We start from the raw sequence: 20136 nt of genomic DNA, 5'->3' as shown, positions 1-20136 counted from the left end.
AAAAGGTATGGAACTCCATCTCAAATTAACCATCCAAATACCCAGCTGGAGACATGACTCAAGTAGAAGAGCTATGAGCAAGCAAGTCAAGTGAGAGTGAGGCACCCAAGGACGTAAGGTAGATGTATTCTTAGTTTTGAGGTGCCATGCAAATAGCCATAGTGGTCACACTAGTTAGTTTACATTCCCATCAACAGTGTAAGAGTTCCTTTTCCCCAATTCTCAACAGTATTTCTTTCTGTTTATTTGCTTGATGATTACCATTGTGACTGGTGAAATGGAATCTGTGTAGTTTTGGTTTGTATTTCTTTCATGGCTAAAGATATTAAACATTTTTCCATAGATTATTAGACATTAGTCTTTTGTATGTTCCGAATATTAATCCTTTTTTTGAATAGTTGTCAATGATTTTTTTCTTCCGTTCCACAGCTTGTCTCTTAGTTCTGGTAATTGTTAGTTATGCAGAAACTTTTTAACTTGCCAGTTCTTGCTCTTATTTTCTGGACAATTAGGATCCTATTAAGTACTTGTGTCTCTGTATTCTGGAGTGTCCCCAGTGTTTTCCTGTGGTAGAGTCAAAATTTTAAGTTTTACATTAAGATCTTTGGTCCACTTGGATTTGGCTTTTTAATATAAGGTGAGAGATTGGGATTTAGTTTCAGTCTCCTTCATGTAGATAAACAGTTTTCCCAGTGTCATTTGTTGAAGAGGCTATTTTGGCTCCTTTATAGATAATTAGATGGCTGTAACTATGTGGTTTTAATTCTGGGTCTTCTGTTCTGTCCATTGGTCTTCATATCTGCTTCTGTATCAGTGCCAGGCTGTTTTTGTTACTGAAATATGTACAGAATATGTACAAATTATATTGTAGTATACTTTGAAGTCCCGTTTTGTCATACTGGGCCCAGCATTTCTCCTCCCACTCAGGATTAATTTTTGCTATTTGAGGTCTTTTGTGCTTCTGCACACATCTTAAGATTGATTTTTCTTCTATTTCTGCAAAGAGTGAAAGTGGAATTTTGATGGTCTTTGTGTTGAATCTGTAGATTATGTTCAGTGGTATGACCATTTTAATAACTACTAATTCTGCCAATCATGAACATGGGAGATCTTTCCATCTTATAGTGTGGGTTTTTTTGTCTTACTATTTTATCTAAACACACTGGTCAACAGTAAAAATGACTAAATTGGATCTCTTTGTTTTATTCGTGGTCTTTATTTTTCCCTTTGGTACTGGTGATTGGACTCAAGGACTTAGCCTTGTTAGGCCTGTACTCTACCACTGAGCCACACATCTAACCCCTGTAACAATCAAGATCATTATTTAATGAGTCTCCTTATGGGTGTCTAGTAGTACCTATATTTGTTCCATTCTGTTCCTAGTTGGTTTTTTTTTAAGATTTAACAAGAATTTGTCAATTTGTTAACAAGATAAAATAGGGAGATAAACAAAAAGAACACTTCCTGCTCCCCACACAGAAAATGGGAGTTAAAGACTGAAATGTTTTTGTTTTCAAGTCCTAAATACTGTTTTTGGTGAAATGCTTTACCATGTTCAATCACCTAAATTATATTTAATTTATATTATCATTTGTTTTGCCAGTCCTGGGGCTTGAACTCTGGGCCTGGGCACTGTCCCTGAGCTTCTTTTGCTCAAGGCTAGTGCTCTACCACTTGAGCCACAGCACAATTTCCAGCGTTTTCTGTGGTTTTATTTGAGAAAAGAATCTCAAGGAATCTCCTGCCTGGGCTGGCTTTGAACCATAATCCTCAGATGTTAGCCTCCTGAGTAGCTAGGATTACAGGCGTGAGCCACGTAGCACTCAGCTTAATTTATATTTTCTAATGTTAATGTCAGAATATCTGGGCTGGGAATGTGGCTTAGTGCTTGCCTAGCATGCACTGGGTTTGATTCCTCAATACCACAGAAAAAGCCAGAAGTGGTGCTGTGCTTCAAATGGTAGAGTGCTAGCCTTGAGCAAAAGAAGCTCAGAGACAGTGCCTAGGCCCTGAGTTCAAGCCTCAGGACTGCAAAAAACAAAAACAAAAAACCAAACCCCTCAAATATCTTTATACTCCTGAGATGAAGACATTTTGCATATGGTATATTATCTTTTCTCCATTTTCTTGAATTGTTCTCAAATTATACTTTACCTGTAGTCTTTGTATCTATATTTATTAATAAGATTGTAAATTTTTCCTTTTTGTAATGTCTTTGCTGGGTTTTATTTTATTTTTTGTTATTTTTGTCTACACTATGGTTTGAACTCAAGGCCTCATGCTACTTGCTTATTTGATGCTCTTGTCACTTGAGATATACGTCCAGCCCAGCTTTTTGCTGATTATTTTGGAGACAGAGCCTCATGTGATTTTCTGCCTAGGGTAGCATCTGAGATCTTCTCAATCACCAATTCCTGTAGCTTGGACTATAGGCATGAGATGCTATTACCACGCTGTTTTTTTTTTTTTAATTTTTAAGTTTTTTTTTTTAACTTTATTCCTAGTCCTGGGGCTTGAACTCAGGACCTAGGCACTCTCCCTGAGCTCCTTTTGCTCAAGGCTAGCACTCTACTACTTGAGCCACAGAACCACTTCTAGCTTTTTCTGTTTATGTGGTACTGAGGAATTGAACACAGGGCTTCATGAATGCTAAGCAAACAAGCACTCTACTATGAAGCCACATTCCCAGCCCTGTTTTTATTTTTTAACTAGTATCAATTTATACAAGAAAGTTTCATTTTTATATGTTCATATATTCATACAATGTACATTGATCAGACTCATACTTCTTATCACTCTCTGTCATACTTCTTATCCCCTTCCCAAAACATTCTCAATAAACTTTATTGTTCTGTTTTTATAAATGAACCATGACACACAGTTCAAAATACTTAGAACAATATATATCAAATAATTTCTGAAACATGTTCAGATAGATTAAATAATGATAATCTGGCATTACCTACATATTTATGATTCACTTTGAGAAATATAATACCACTAGTGTAAGAAATGTGTTTATGTCTTTATGAAACTACATCTATCTCCATAACAATCCTAGGCAACAAGCACTCTCATTTTTCTTAGCATTTTTATTCATCTCCTTTGATTATCTAGAACTTTGAATAAGTGGGTTATACTGTGTTATTACCCTGTAAACAATACCATTCATATTATTCTGTTACTTAGTTCTTATTTCATTTCCGCAACAAATCACTTTCTTTAGGCTGAAAAAAATGAAATCGATGTATAGAAACATGCAAACATGGACAGAAAAAGCTGCCTATTTAGAAAGCATCATTAACCCCAAAATGGAGACTAAAGATTCTAAGGTAATTGACATCATACATTTTTCCCATGTGCATGTATAATTTTTTAAAAGAAAGATTATGATAATTGAAGTGATGATCAAATATAGCTTGTTTAGGTTATTTTTGCTGTTGAGCTTTATGAAGAGTTCTGCCATGAATATTCTTTTGTTCCTTTTCTGTGTTTAGAAAGTTAGTATAACTGACAAATTTGAAAGCTGGACTCAAGTATTAGAGGAGCCTGAAACTAAAACATTAGGTAAGAAACAAATTAGATTTTTGTTAATTTTAAGATAATTAAAATTAGATGGGTTTTGTTTTTGAGAAAATACATATTCCTTAAAAGTTTTAATATATTAAATTTACTTTATAGCCTTCCAAAAAAGGCTTACGCTTTATTAAGACTTCAAGAAAATTAATGTTTTAGTCGTTTAAAGATGAGGAAAAACCATTAAATGTTGATTATGCTCTGATCATCTTTATTATGTAGTGGGATGTGTTTGAAATAAAAAATATGGATGGAGAAGTGGGAAAGAAAATGAAATAAGTATTGAATTTGAGAACATGACACAAATTATTAGAAAGATATTTAAAGATATTTAATTAATACATAAAAGAATGAGGCAAGTCAGTCTTTAGCTTCCCTTTCCTTTGAGAGCTAAGTACTGCGATACTACAATTTTGAAAAAAAAGAAGTTGCAGCTCAGGATGTCTTAAGACACCTGACTACAGTGGCTGAGAGTAAGTTGGCCATAAGAAATTCATAGAGAAGGAGAGGATTTTGACATGGGAGAGCTAAAAGTTAACAGAGGCCCAGAAGGAAAACGCACAGTGGTCTCAGCAGCTTGGTTCTGTCCTATGAGAGCAGTTTCATTGTCATTCAGGGTCATTTTAGAAAGAATGATCCTAGTCTTGGCAAAGGACTCAGGTTATAGGAGCTCAGATTACAGGTGCTCAAATTACGGGTATGGAGGCCTATAGGGTAGGTTTTGAGACTGACCCATGACAGGGTAGTAGGAATGAGGGCAGTAGGGGTGATGGGGAGAAGTTTTTACTTGGTGAGGTAAGAGCTCTGAGTGGAGCTTGGGAAGCAGAAAAAAGTGTAATGAGTGGTGATACTACTCCAGTTATTATTTTTTAATGGTTTTGTTGTTGTTTTTTTTTTTTTTTGCCAGTATGGGGCTTGAGCCTTTTCAGCTTAAGGCTCATGCTCTACCCCTTGAGCCACAGCTCTACTTCTAGATTTTTGGTGATTAATTTGGAGATCAGAGTCTCACAGATTTTCCTGCTCCAACTGGCTTTCAACTATCATCCCTAGATCTAAGCCTCCTGAGTAGCTAAGATAACAGAAGTGACCCACAGGCACCCAACTCTTACTCCAGTTTGTTGTAAGGGAACTCAGTGACAAAAAAAAAATAGAGAAGCCACATTTTGAGAGGTCGAATTGGGAGTCTTTAGTGGAGAGCTGGCATCTGCAGGTGGATTCCTGTCTCAAAAATCTGTAGCCCAGTACAGAGCTTGAACCAAGCTTTTAAAGATAAAAAAACTGCATGCTTGGGTAGGGGCACTCAAGCCCAACACAAGCAGACCGTAAACACTGCACAAGGATCAGGGCTTTTCCTGGGACTAAACAACATGATGCAGCTGATATTTTTTGAAGCAGGACTTTTCCAGCCTCCCTAGAGCTAATAAGCATCTGCAATTTAATGGGTAACTTGTCTCACTTCTAGGCCTTTGAAGCTGGGTGGAAAACCCCTATCACCCAGCTAGGTGCCAGGATGGCTTGTGAGAACAAAGTAATATTACACAGCCCAGTCTCCTTACTTCAAGTTTTATTGCTGAAGGTTATTTCAGAAATTAAATGTAAGTCCTCTGCTAGCAGCGATTAAGCTGAGAATTTCAAGCTATGCTGGGGCTTTACAGTTGGTGATCTCCCTGTCTGGAATAACTCCCAGGGCCCTGAGAATCACCAGAAATAACACAAACTTGAAGAGCCTTCAGCATCCAGGAGCTATCTGCAGGCTATTGTGGCTTTCTGCCAGCTAGAATGGAGAGATCTGAGCACAGCACCTGGGACCCGGACTCATGTGATATTATAAAGCCTCTTTCCTCTATAAAGTGAACTGTTATATGGGTCTAAAAGAACTGAGACAGGTAGCCAGAGCACCTGAGTTCCTCACTTGACAGCCACTGGTGCAGACCTTAGTGCACATTTTTGGCACTTTCTAGGGGCTGCACATGTGCTGTCCCAAGGAGCAGAAATGGTAGCTGTACAACAAATAAAAATTGTCCTAGACTATAGGCTAACAACTTATGTATAAGTAGCAGTGTCTTTCAGCGCACAAAGAAAAGCTCCTAACTTGGCTACAACACAGAAGTGGATAACTGACCAGCTTGTTCTCAACTCATACAAAACACTAAACCCTACACTGAAGAAAATACAAGAGACTCCAGTTAGTTCTCTGTTTGAACATTACTGCAGGATTAGATCTGGTATTCTGAGCATACATGCAAAAGTTTGGCAACTGGGCTATCCCCTTGCCCAGGTGTGAAAACTATACTACAGCTCTCCCATTACATAGTTCTGCTTGGACACTGAGAATACTTTAACTACAAAACTACAGATTATTAAGACTGCACAACAGCTTGACCTCAGATGCCTAAACTTCAACAAACAGATGCAAGAAATATGTAAAACACTTAGGCAACATGACACCTTCAAAGGTCAGCAATCCTATAGTAACAAACATTAAAAATAGTGTAAAAGAAAGTCTAAAGAATTTAAAACATATTTATAAAAATGATGGATGAAATGAAGAAGGACAGCATAAAAAGCTGAATGAATTCAAGCAGAATGCATATAAGCAGCTGAGCAAACAAGGAAACCACACAGGTTATGAAAGAGGAATTCAATAAAGACACAGAAATCCTTAAAAAATTTTTTGAATTGAAATTCTGGAAATATAAATCTCAATAAGGTAAATTTCTGTGGAAAATCTCCTAGAATAGACTGAATTGGAAACAGAATAATAGGGCTCAGATACAAAGGTAGAAGGTATTAGAACAACCAGATAAAGAAAAAGGAAAGAAGTGTGAATGGAGCATGCTAGACCTCTGGGACATTAGTAAAAGACTAAACCTGTGTATTATAGGCACAAAAGACAAAATAGGAACTTAAAGGGATAGAAAACATTCAATAAGTTAATAGGAGAAGATTCCCCAAATCTTAAGAAACATCAGTTCCGGTACAGAAAACTTTTAGAACACTCAACAGAAAGGAACAATTCCAAGACATATTATAATTAAAACAATAAATGTAAAGCACAAGTGTAACACAAGTGGTTGAGTAGGTACTTGACCTAGTAAAACACTGAGTTTAGATACCAGTAAAGAAGCAAAAACAGAAAAAAGGAAAGAAAAATTCAGGGAAAAGGAACCCTTACATGATGATGTTTGAAATGTAAAATGGTCTAATTTAGTACAAAGGATCTGTGTGTGTGTGTGTGTGTGTGTGTGTGTGTGTGTGTGTGTGTGTGTGTGTGTGTGTATGTGAATGAAAATATAATAAAATCTGTTATTTAAAATTAACTAAAAAATTAATTAAAATGATTTAAGAATCATAATGAGATACACCATACTTGTTAGGATGGCTACTAACAAAGATTCAAATGAAAACATATAGATGAGGATGTGATGAAACTGGAACTCTTGGAAACTGTTGGTAGGAATACAAAATAGACACTTTAGAAAATAGCACATAGGTTACTAAAGAAAGTGACAAATAGGCCGGGTGCCAGTGGCTCATGCCTGTAATCCTAGCTACTCAGGAGGCTGAGATCTGAGGATCGAGGTTCAAAGCCAGCCTGGGCAGGAAAGACTGTGAGACTCTTAGTTCAAACCACTCAGAAAGCCAGAAGTGGCACTGTGGCTCAAGTGGTAGAGCACTACCCTTGAGCTGAAGAGTGGAGGGCACAGCACCCAAGCCCAGAGTTCAAGCCCCACGACCGACCAAAAAAAAAAAGAAGGTGACAAATAGCAATCTTAACACTTCATACATAGTCTCATGTTTTCATCATACTTGTTCATTAACTACTACTTTTATTTCTTTGAGACTCATCAGCCTGTTTTTAGTGTCATATTTATGTTTGAGTAAATGCTTTAAGTTACTCTTCATTGAATGTATACGCATACAAATAATGTGTGCAAAAAACCCATAAAACTTAAACATTAAAAATATTTTTTTTAAACAGATGTTCCTGTTACATACAAGGCATCTGAAACTACTGCAGGTGAGGTAAGGGAACTTAGAAGAGAAAGTCTAGTAGCCATTGTTCTATGGAAGAGAAAAAAATATATAAATGGAAATTTTAAAACATATTCAAAAAGTATTCAGGTATTTCATATTTTTCTATTATATCTACACTATTACACATTTTTATTGTCTTTAAGTATTTGTACAAAGTACAAGTTCAACACATCAGTTTATGAGTACAAGCCTTCTTGCTCACCCCTTCCATCATTCTTCCCCTATCTATCCCAAACACAATCACCTCAAGTTATATGGTTCCATATTCACATTCACACATTGAATATTATGACTCTATTTACTTAGCCTTCCTCTCTCCATTACAGTTTTAAAAGTAGAATTACATTCTGTAAAGAGGCTTCAGCATAGAATAGTAACATTTTAAAATTCATGTAAAGGGCTAGCGGCATGGCCAAAGTGGTAAAGCACTAGCTGAGCAAGCAAATTGAAGTTCCTGAGTTCAAATCCCAGTACCAACAAAACAAAAACAAAACAAGAATGCATGTGAAGATGGGGGAGCAAAAGGTACTGAAGAGAAAATTTAAAAAAATACGAAATTCTACATAAGGCCTTCAGGTGGATGCCATAGACCTCACCCTATTCTTGGCCCTTTCTCACCAAAAACTTCTAATTTATTCATGTTGTAAACTTAGCACATGTAACAATGTCATGTATTTCAAAATAAAGATCAGTAAAAAAGGGAATTCAAATATAGTTTGCTTTTCTGCTAATTTTATAGGCTATTTCCATTTAATTAAGCTGTGGATTTCCATATAAACCAACAAAGATTAAACATTTTTTTCCTGTTGCTTGACAAATAGTACTTAAATATTTCCATCCTAGGCTCAGTGGTTCTGAAATCAATATCTATGTTTTCCCCAGCTCAAGATGAGGGAAAAAAGACAATAAAAAGAATTTTTCACAAAGCAAATTTATTTAGCTTACAAAGGTATATTTTTAAAAAATTTATTCTTTGGAGCATATTATTAAAATGTCATTTGTTCTTAGTGTCATTTTGTTATTAAAATTTCCTTTCTTTCATGACATGTCTGTAATAGTGTAACATTAAAATGTCATACCCTAGATTTTTTTAAAAGATGTTATAAGATCCAGATATATAAAAACTACTGCTTTATAAGCAGTGTCTTACAAACATTTGTCATTTTTGTGGGTCATATTCTGTGATTTCAGGCAATTGAAGACTTTCTCACTGTGTTATTATTACAGAATATAGTAATTTACAAATATCAATGGTTATATGATAAAGAATATGGGTAAATTGACTTTAGCTTATTAATTTTAAATACTGCCTACTGAGTAGTGACTGTTAGCTTACTTTATTTCTGTATTTTATAGCTGCTAGATTACAGTGATAAAACACTGATTATACCAACATTTGCCATATTAGATGTTCAATTGTTGTTTTTCCTAAAAATAATAAACCAACACCTTCACATGCACATTCCTACCCACAGGTTTCATTCCCCACTATCCCTATCCTGGAAATAACAGAAGATGACGAAGTAATACCATTAGGATATGAAACAGAAGCCATGCCGGAGGAAAATGAGAAAAAAGTGTCTATACTAACATCAGGAGGACATTTGAAAGCTCCACAGCTATGCATTTATACAGATACAGCAGGCTCATCTCAAGCAGAGGTAAAATTGAACAGTTTCTGTATAAATCCTGAGAAAATAAGGAGGAGGAAATTAAATTCAACTGCAATATAAACTAGGTGTTTAAACTTAGTTGAAAGGAAGAGTGTGAGCTCATTTTCCTGATATTTGAAATAAAAGTAGCTTCAGAGCCAAGATCCAAAAGAAGACTTCACTTGAACTAAAGATGTTTACCTTCACATTAGAGATATAAGAGGAAAAAATTTATTTTAAAACAATTAAATACAAATAAATTGAATATTTATTCACATGTCTCCAGTAAAAGTTTGTCTAAGTATGTTCACTATTCCTTTCCTATTTATAGTGATCTATGAGGTAAGAGTCTTTGAAGAAAACACACAGTGACACAAGATGCCAGTAATAAGAATTAGCCTCTGAGATTTGTGTAAAATCCAGTTGTAAGTGCAACAATACCAACATACAAATCCAAATGAAACATAAAAGCCTGATAAATTATTTAGGTGAAATGCTTTTAAGGTCTTTTATTACAGGAAATTATGTATGGTCTCCTTATTATAAACAAATAGACTTTATTAAAGTTAGAACAATTTGAATATAAATATAAAGTACCCCAGAAAAGCCTTTTTCAAAATGAGAAAGAAGCAAAAATCTCCTCAGATATATTCATCTCATTTGAATCACTGTTGCATATAGTTCTCTAAAAAAGCAGTGCAACCCGGGTGCTGGTGACTCACACCAACAATCCTAGCTACTCAGGAGGATGAGATCTGAGTATCGAGTCTGAAAGCCAGTATAGTTGGGAAAGTCATGAGACTCTTGTCTCAGTTAATCACCAAAAGATCTGAAAGTGGAGCTGTGTCTCAAGTAGTAGAGCAAAACAGCTCAGGAACAGTGCCCAGGCCTTTGAGTTCAAGGTCAGAACAAACACAACAAAACAAAGGCAGAGCAAATGGGTTAAGATTTGATTTCTGAGTAAAACTAAAACTAGCTTGGGCACCTAAACCTCTAGATCTCCAAACCTATTTCATCATCCTTTGAATGGTTTCTGGCCAGGTCATTTCTAAATTTTCTTCAAATTTTCAAAAGATATAATTTTATTAACTCTATGGAATTGCCTAAGATCTTAAGTAATACAAACAAAAAGAATAAATAATGCTTTTGTATTTAATGAACGTGAAAGTAATACAGAAAACTTAGAGCATGAAGAGAAACAAAAGAAAATAAAAGATATATTTACTGCCACATTTAACTATTTCACTTTTCAAATGAATGCATCTTACTCAAAGGGTTTCATTGTGATATTTCCATATGTGCATTCAGTTATAGTGACTCCTTTGTTACTCTATCTATTATTTTGCTGAACCTTGATTTTGCCCTTCTAAGGAATTATACTATTGGAATCTCCCATGATTTTTTTAAAATTTCAGTTATTATTTTTGTATATACTTGCATAGCACCCAACATACTTACTTAGGAGTTTTTGAGACTATTGTCATAGAATTGTTTTCCTAATTCCTTTTCCAGCCTGCTCATTGTTGCTACATAGAAAAACTATATGTTATTATTGCATCTTACCACTTTGTTGCATTTATCAGATCAAAAGGGATTTTTGGTATTATTTTTAGAGCCCAAGTATAAAATTATACTTTCTACACATATGAATGCTTTGATGTCCTCCTTTCCTATTTGTACCCCTTTTATTTCTTTCTCATTAGTATGGCTAAGGTTTCAAGAACTATAATTAATATTTATTAATAAATATTTTATATTTGATAAAAATATAGGCTGGACATCCTCAAATTGTTCCTGATTTTAGAGGAAATGCTTTAAAGTTTTGCCTATTCGGTGTATCATTGGCTATGATTTTGTCATATATAGCTTTTATTATGTATAGCCTAGTTTCTTAGTTTATTCCTAGTTTATTCTTAGTTTATTCCTAGTTTCTTCAAAGATTTTATTTTGAGAGGATGTTGAATTTTGTCAGACTTTTAATCATCTATTGAGATGATCATGCATTACTTGTTCTCATTCTATTTATGTGCTATATTTATTGATTTATGTATATTGAACCATCTTTGCATTGCTGGAATGAAACCAACTTGTGATTTAAATTCTGTTTACAAGTATTATATTGAGGTTTTTTTGTGTTTATGTTCATTAAGGAGATTGAGTTTGCCTACTTTGTATGTTTTATCTCATTTTAGTATTAGGATAATGCTAGCTTTATAGCATGGGTTTCATAGTGTTCCTTTCCTATCTATTTTATGTAATACTTTGAGAAGCACTAGTGGTAGCTCTCTTTAAAGGTCTGGTACAATTCATGTATCTGTGTAGTCCTAGACAATTACTAAAGAAATTCTTTATTGCTTCTTTAAATGTATTGCTTATTATTTTTTTAAGATTACACATTTTATTCTCAGACTTAAACCTCCTATATCATGTATCCAGTTTTGTTAATAAACATTTAATTTTTTTCTTCTATCAGCAAACTAATAAGTTGAAGAATATGAATTCATTCACTCCCCAAAAAGTATTGCTTAATTTTGATCTGTTTAATTTTGGTAAATCACCTGTGTCTATTGATTTCTTTGGATCTTTTCTAGTTTTTTTTTTTTTGGTGTATTTTTAAAAATATTTCCTGAATTTCATTGGTGTTTTTTTGTATTATCTCCCTTTTTGTCTCTAATTTTATTTAAGTCTCTTTCTTCTGGACAGTTTTGCTAAGGAATTATCAGTATGGCTTATCTTTTCAAAGAACAAACTTTATTTCATTGATTCTTTGTTTTGTAACCTGTATTAATTAATTTCTATCATGGTGTTTATTATTTTCATCTAAAGATTTTTCATCTGACTTGTTCTTGATTTCCTAAGATCTTGAAGTTTATCATATTATATATTTGAGATTATTCTGATTTTAATGTAGGCCTTCATAACTATAAAGTTACTATTTTTGCCAGTCCTGGGGCTTGAACTCAGAGCCTGGGTATTGTCCTGAGCTTGTTTTTTGTTTTTTTGTTTTTTTCCTTTCTTTTTCTCAAAGCTAGCACTCTACTACTTGAGCCACAGTGCCACTTGTGGCTTTTTCTGTTTTTGTGGTACTAAGAAATTGAATCCAGGGCTTCAGCCATGCTAGGCAAGCACTCTACCATTAAGCTACCTTTCCAGCCCTAAAGTTAAATTTAACACTGCCTTTTCTATGTCCCAAAGGTTCTGTTTAGTTTCTAATTTCCTTTTGCTTCTAAGAGTTTTACATTTTCTACCTGATTTCTTTATTGACCCACTGATCTGCAAGTGTGTTGTTTAATCTCCCTGTTTTTATGTATTTTTGTAATTTCTCTTGTATTAATCTCTAATTTTATTCCATTATAACCTTTTAAAATACAGGAAATACTTTTTTTGTATTTAAGACTTGCTTAGAGGGAAGGGGGTCACATTGTCCAAAAAGAAATGTACTCATTACCTGACTTGCATAACTATAAACCCTCTGTCCATCACCTTTACAATTACAATAAAAAATAAAAATTAAAAAACTTGCTTTACAGCTTAAAAGGTGATCTGTTTTAAAGAATGACTTATGAGCTGCTGAGAAGAACATGTATTCCACAGCCATGGGATGAAATCCTTTGTTAGACGTCCCTTTGATCTATGTTGTTATTTAACTCTTACATTATTTTTCTTTTTTATCTGGATGATCTATTCATGAATTAATGACCTAGAAGTCACCTGTTATTATTATGTCTGGACTTGTCTGTCCCTTCATGTCTAGTAGTGGTTTATGAAATTAAGCTTGTTGACATTCAGTATAGTATCTTGTTTTGGGATTATTCCCTTTACTAATAAGCAGTAACTTCTTTTAAATTGTCTTTGACAATTTTAGCTTGAAGTCTGTGTTGTTATATATGGTATAGTTACTCCTGCCTGCTTTGGATTTATGCTTTCTTGCTTAGTAATCGTTATCTATCCTTTAAATTTTAGTTTATGTATATGTCTTTGCTTGTAAGGTGTGTTTCATATAGACAAACAGTGGATCTTGTTTTTGATACAGTTGACTAGACTTTTTCTCTGTGTGTGTGTGTGTGTGTGTGTGTGTGTGTGTGTGTGTGTGTGTGTGTGTGTGTGTGTGTGTGTGTGTGTGTGTGTGTGTGTGTGTTGCTGAGGCTTGAACTCAGAGCCTTTTAATTTCTGGCAAATTCTTTTCATATTTCTTTGATCTTTTTGTGCTTTTGAATACCTTTTCTATTGCATCTGTTCAGCCTTCAAGCCCAGAAATTTGGTATTTCATATCATTTACTACACTGGAGAGGCTTCCTACTTCACATTTTTTTTGTTGTTGTTGGTTGGGGGCTTGAACTCTGGGCCTGGGCGCTGTCCCTGCACTCTTCAGCTCAAGGTGAGTGCTCTACCGCTTGAGCCACAGTACAACTTCTGGTTTTCTAGTGGCTTATTGGAGATCAGAGTCTCACGGGCTGGCTTTGAACCGTGATCCTCAGATCTCAGCCCCCTGAATAGGCAGGATTACAGGTGTGAACCACCAGTGCCCGGCTCCTACTTTACTTTTTATCTCTTGGCCTTCAGTTTGATTATTTTTCAGGATTTTTGTCTCTTTATTGGGGTCCTTTTTCATGTTTTGCATTGACTTCCTTATTTCATTAATTTCTTTTTTGTCTTCTTTGATTTCTTAGCTGTTTAACTGTATTCTCATTTTGTTGCTTAACTGTATAGTCAGTTACCTCTTTATTTGCATTCACTTGGAATTTATTTAACTTTTAATCTGTGCTCTCATTTAATTTTTTTCTTTTTCTCTCACTTTCTCTTTCTTTTGTTTCTCTCTTCTCCCGTTCTTCCTCCCTCCCTCCTTTCTTTCTTTTCTTTCTCTCTTTCTCTCTCCTCCCTTCCTCCCTCCCTTCCTCCCTCCCTTCCTCCCTCCCTTCTTCCCTCCCTCCTTCCTTCCCTCCTTCCCTCCTTCCCTCCTTCCTTCCCTCCTTCCTTCCTTCCTTCCTTCCTTCCTTCCTTCCTTCCTTCCTTCCTTTCTTTCTTTCTTTCTTTCTTTCTTTCTTTCTTTCTTTCTTTCTTTCTTTCTTCTCTCTCTCTTTCTTTCTTTCTTTCCTCCTTTCTTTCCCTTCCTTTCTTCCTCCCTTCCTCCCTCCCTCCCTCTCATCCCTCTCATCCCTCTTTCTTTCTTTCTTTCTTCCTTCCTTCCTTCCTTCTTTCCTTTCTATTCTTTCTTTCTTTCCCTTCCTTCCCTTTCCCTCCCTCCCTCCCTCCCTTTCTCCCTCTCTCCCTTCCTTCCTCTTTCCCTCCCTCCCTCCCTCCCTCCCTCCCTCCCTCCCTCCCTTCCTTCCTTCCTTCCTTCCTCCCTTCCTTCATTTCCTTTTTTCCTTCTTTCCTTCTTCCTTCCTTCCTTCCTTTCTTTTTGCCAGTCCTCAGGCTTGATCTCTGGGCCTAGGTGCTGCCCCTGAGCTCCTTTTGCTCGAGGCTATCACTCTACCACTTGAGCCACAGCACCACTTCTGGCTTTTTCTGTCATTTAATTGGAGATAATATTCTCACAGACTTTCCTGCCCTGGCTGGCTACAAACTGCAACCTTCACGTCTCAGCCTTCTGAGTAGCTAGCATTACAGGCATGAGCCACCAGCTCACAGCTGAATTACTTTATTTCTTTGTAGACATTTTGTGCTCATGTAGTTGCCTGCAGAGGTCCTCTTTCATTTTGCTGAACGTTCTTATCAACAATGCTTTGAGTTCAGTGGATGAGGTTCTCTTTACTTTGCTATCATTTGATCTTTTGTTGTATAACTGTTGTTTCTGGAAGTGCATTCTTATATTTTTTATGTCTTTGTGTTGGATGTGACTCATTAAAGGACCATTTATGGTTTGGACTTTTAGTTGTATGAAGTCCTTCTGATGAGACATGCTATGAATTTTTGAGGAGTCAGTCATACCGCATTGCTTTTTCATAGCACTTGTGTTTCTTCATTGCAATTTGAATATATCTTAAGCTAAATCTCTCTTTGGCTACCACTCAGAGGAGACAAATCAAAAGATAATAATTAATTCAATAATTTAGCTTATCTAAATGTAGTAGGAAATGGTAATTCTCAACTACTCTCTCAACAAGATTTTAAAAGAAAGGATCTGGGATAATTGTGGGATAAATTAAGAGTCTAGAAAATTTTTTTTGCTATAGATGAGTTACTAATGAGTAAAAAGGGAGAATGAGAAAAGGAAAAAAGAAGAAAAAGAAGGAAAATTACTTAGTATTACCAATAATTCACTAAAATGTATATGGAAAAAGATAAAACTATCAGAAAAGAAAGAAAATGTCACAAAAAAAGGAGAATGAAAGAGTAAAAACATAAAAAGAAAAACAAAACAGCATTTCTTTCCTGTTGAGAGATATCCAAACAGGTGAGAACATAGGAGTTTGTCTACTTTGGAGATTTAGTGTATAGTAGAGCACTCATCTAGAACTTAATAAGGCCTTGGGACAGATTCCCCACACAGCACGTAGAAACAAATATTTGCAAGCTGAGAATATTTCCCTTTTAACTCCCCAGAGCCCAGAAACCCTTGACCTCTCAGTTCAATACTGAAGATTTAAAATATTTCTAAAATATGTGTACTGATTTTATTAATTTTTCCCTAAGCAACACAGTGTAACAATTGCTTTCATGTACATTCGATTGGGTATTATAAACTGTCTAAAGATTTTTGACCATATATGGGAGAATGTATGTGTAGATACACCATTTTATATAAGGTAGTTGAAATATCACAGGATTCTGGTATCATGGAGTGGTTATGTCATGGAACCCAAACCCCTATGGATATTGAGGGTGACTACTGGTATTTAAATATTCTGTAGCAGATTTGCTAATGACCTCGGCAGATATTAGGACCCAGTATTTACAGACATAATTAAATGAATGATCTTGAGATAGAGAAGTTATAGTGAATTATCCAAATGCTACCAGTGTCATCATAAGCATCCTTGTAAGAGAGAGGCAGTGTGAAGATGGAGCACAGAAGCTTGGAGATGTTCTTTCTATATTATAGAAAGGCAAGGGATGCTAATATCTGTTAGAAGCTGGAAGACAGATGCAAGAGCAGATTTCCTCTCAGATTTCTACAGAGAGCACGATCCACTGACTCCTCGATTTCAGCCTGGACTTCTGGTGTTGAGGACTGTGAGAAAATAAATTTTGTTTGTTTTAAGCCACCAAATGTGTGGTAATTTGTTATGGTAGCCACAAAACTAATATAATATGTCCAAGTCACTTTTTTATTTTTGTCACAAAGCACTTGAGAAAAACAGCCCGGGGAAGGAGAGATCGATTCTGGCTCATGGTTTCTGTCCAAGGTCACTATATCTGTTATGTTGGGCCTCACGGTGTTGAAAACTGTGGTGGAGGAGTTTGATTATCTTTTAACAACTAAGATAAGGGAATGGGGGCTGGCCAAGGACAAGGTACACCTTTAAAAAAGTATGTTCCCGTAACCTTCTCTTTCCAATAAGGCCCCAACTTCCACAGTTTGTACTACTTCCCAATCGTCCATTCAACTATGACTCCACTGATGTGGTTAATCCATTGATTCAGTCCAAGCCCTCACCATCCTATTGCCTCTAAGTGATTAGATCCATCATTTTGGGATTAAGCCTTCAAGTCAAGTCTTTTCTGAGAACTGCTATCCAAAGAGAAGCTACTATGCCAAAGAGAAATCCATTCTTCTGTAGCAGTGTGTGCTTCAGACTCACTCATACCTTGATTACCCAGTTAGTCCCAGTTAATTGCAGATTGTACTGCTCTCCCTGCTCTTGGCCCCTTTGACAATAATGAGGATTCCATCAAGTATCAGTTTTCTTCAGTCTGGAAACCATCTTATTTGAAAAAACCTGACTGACATTGAGGACTTTTTGATAGTCCTATCTTGGTGAACAATGGAAAGATCAGGCTACCAACCATCATTACCAACCAGATTCTTAACCATTCTGTAGTGCCTAATATCTTTTAGCTTTTCTTTTTTTTTTTTTTTTGTCGGTCATGGGGCTTGAACTCTGGGCTTGGGTGCTATCCCTGGGCTCTTCAGCTCAAGGCAAGTGCTCTACCGCTTGAGCCACAGCAACACTTCTGCTTTTCTGCTGGTTAATTGGAGATAAGCGTCTCACAGACTTTTCTGCCCAGGCTGGCTTTGAACTGTGATCCTCAGATCTCAGCCTCCTCAGTAGCTAGGATTACAGGTGAGAGCCATTGGTGCCCCGCTTGTCTTTTATCTTTATGTCAGCTATATCCTTGCTCCAATCACCATCTATATATCAATGAATTACAAATCACACATAGCACTGTTTTTTCTCACTTGAGCTGTTCAACATTCTATATAAAAGTCTGCTAGACATTCCTACTTGAATATTCCATGAAAAAGGATTTATTTGTTGTTCTTTGTCTTGTTTGAGAATGGATTTCCTTAAGTTTTCTAGATTATATCTGATAAGTCAATCCTTTTAATTTCATTAAAAAAACTGGTTGAATAGATCTTTTTATGGAACTAGCTTTTACTACTGAACCTTTATCCCATTCCATGTAATTTTCATTTCTTTTTTATCTTATTTTATAGTATATGATTTAAGTATTACTTTTTTCATGTGCTAAATTCCCTTGTCCTGTCTTTTTTTTTAACTATACAACTACGATACAGTGCCATTGCTTCACTGTTCCTTTTTTTCTATTGCTAGGTAGCTAGATAGCTACCTCTATACTCCATTTTTTAAAATTACTATTCCCCTACCCCTGCTTCTGCTTCTGCTTCTGCTGCTGCTGCTGCTGCTGCTGCTTCTTCTGCTGCTGCTGCTTCTCCTTCTCCTTCTTCCTTCTTCCTTCTTCTTCTTCTTCTTCTTCTTCTTCTTCTTCTTCTTCTTCTTCTTCTTCTTCTTCTTCTTCTTCTTCTTCTTCTTCTGCTGCTGCTGCTGCTGCTGCTGCTGCTGCTGCTGCTGCTTCTCCTTCTTCCTTCTTCCTTCTTCTTCTTCTTCTTCTTCTTCTTCTTCTTCTTCTTCTTCTTCTTCTTCTTCTTCTTCTTCTTCTTCTTCTTCTTCTTCTTCTTCTTCTTCTTCTTCTTCTTCTTCTTCTTCTTCTTCACTTACCTTTCAAATTCTGTGTCCCCTTTGTTTTTTTTTCCTTTTTTTTTTTGTCAGTCATGGGGCTTGAAGTCTAGGCCTGAGCCCCGTCCCTCAGCTCTTCAGCTCAAGACTAGCGCTCTACCACTTGAGCTACAGAGCCACTTCTGGTTTTCTGGTGGTTTATGATAAGAGTTTCACAGACTTTCCTGCCCAGGCTGGCTTTGAACCATGATCCTCAGATCTCAATCTCCTGAGTAGCTAGGATTACAGGCGTGAGCCACAGGCGCCCAGCTTTCTGTGTCCCATTTCTTACTTGGCTTTGAACATCACTTTCTCTGAGATCTTTAGATGAATTTTTACATTGTAATAATTATAGTGCATGTTCTTTAAAGTAGATATCATAAATTTAAAACTTGTATTTGCTAGTAATTTTTTATTAATTTCTCCCTCTTCACCACTAGTAAACTGAAAACTATAATACACTCAAAAGATGCCAGTTTTTACACTCCTTGTATCTGTAGTGCTTCATATAACCAATATATGTTATAGACCTTCAAGTTTGGATTGATGAGTAATGTTTTGGACTTGGTATTTTTTTTAATCTTGGAATATGATTTTCTCATGATAGAAAGGAAAGGTAGTTTCATTAGTTTTGTTATGATTTATGTCTTGTTGACAGTACTTTAATTTTTACTTCTTTTTTCTTGCGATACTCTTTCATATTATCCCATTAACCTCAGATAATGACATCATTTCTGATGAGAACTCATATGTTAATCTTATTTTGGTTCCTTGTACATATTTTTCTCTTACCATCAAGACTTTGTAGCCAGGTGTGGAGGTTCATGCCTTTAATCCTGATATGCAGAAGGCTAAGATAAGAGGATCATGAGTTCGAGGCCAGCCTGGACCACCTTGCAATGTAATTAGCATACCTATTGCCACACATACATGTTTTCTTTGTGTGTATTTAATATACATGTACAACAAAATGTTATGGAACATATTGGAAATAAAATGATTAATGTATAAAGCAATTAATGTACCTATTGTCTCACATAATTACTCTTTTGTTGTTGGTGGTGGTGGTCGTGGGTTTGAACTCTGGGCCTGAGCGCTGTCCCTCAGCTCTTCAGCTCAAGGCTAGCAGTGCCACTTCTGGTTTTCTGGTGGTTTATTAGAGATAAGAGTTTCACGGACTTTCCTGCCCAGGCTGGCTTTGAATCACGATCCTCAGATCTCAGCCTCCTGAGTAGCTGGGATTACAGGTGTGAGCCACCAGTGCCAGGCATATAATTACTCTTGTTGCAAAAGCAGCTAAAATAAACTCCTTCAGCATAACTCTCATATATAGAACAATTTTATTGCTCATGTTGTTACTCCTACATATCTGCTATACTCTGACTTAGTCTGTGTGTTCCTTCCCTTATAACTGATTATTTATTCTTTGTCTGCATATTTGAATTTATTATATTTCAGATTCCATATTTTAATGGCAATCATATGGTTTTTTTCCTGATTCTGATTTATTTAGAATAATGTCCTGTCAGCTTAATCATGTTATGGCAAATGGCAAGGTCTCAGTTCTTTTTACAGGGACAAATAGTGTTCCTCTGTGTGTGGCAGGGAGCAGAGAGAGAGGAGGGAAGTTTCTTTATCCATCCGTCTATCAACATAGCCCCATTAAGTATGGCAATGGACCTCTGTAATAATAACATTCATGATGTAGAAGGATTTGCAAGTTCTATTGCCAACCTGAGCTATATAAT

At 35.9% G+C, this 20136-nt stretch overlaps 1 protein-coding gene across 3 annotated transcripts in view; it reads left to right on the top strand.

The window, feature by feature from the left end:
- C2cd6 (C2 calcium dependent domain containing 6) overlaps positions 1-20136 on the top strand; it is a 75977-nt gene that overhangs the window by 29551 nt on the left and 26290 nt on the right. For all 3 annotated transcript variants that reach the window (XM_069995827.1, XM_069995826.1, XM_069995825.1), the window contains 4 exons: positions 3227-3332; positions 3498-3567; positions 7559-7602; positions 9090-9275. In XM_069995827.1, coding sequence (XP_069851928.1) covers positions 3227-3332; positions 3498-3567; positions 7559-7602; positions 9090-9275 — 406 coding nt within the window. The remainder of the gene's footprint in view (positions 1-3226; positions 3333-3497; positions 3568-7558; positions 7603-9089; positions 9276-20136) is intronic.

Source organism: Dipodomys merriami, unplaced genomic scaffold (genome assembly GCF_024711535.1).
Source record: "Dipodomys merriami isolate MVZ:Mamm:240054 unplaced genomic scaffold, mDipMer1.0.p SCAF_49, whole genome shotgun sequence".
NCBI lineage: Eukaryota > Metazoa > Chordata > Mammalia > Rodentia > Heteromyidae > Dipodomys > Dipodomys merriami.
The sequence above is the reverse complement of the archived record's forward strand: the minus strand, read 5'-3'. Positions and strand labels throughout refer to the sequence as shown.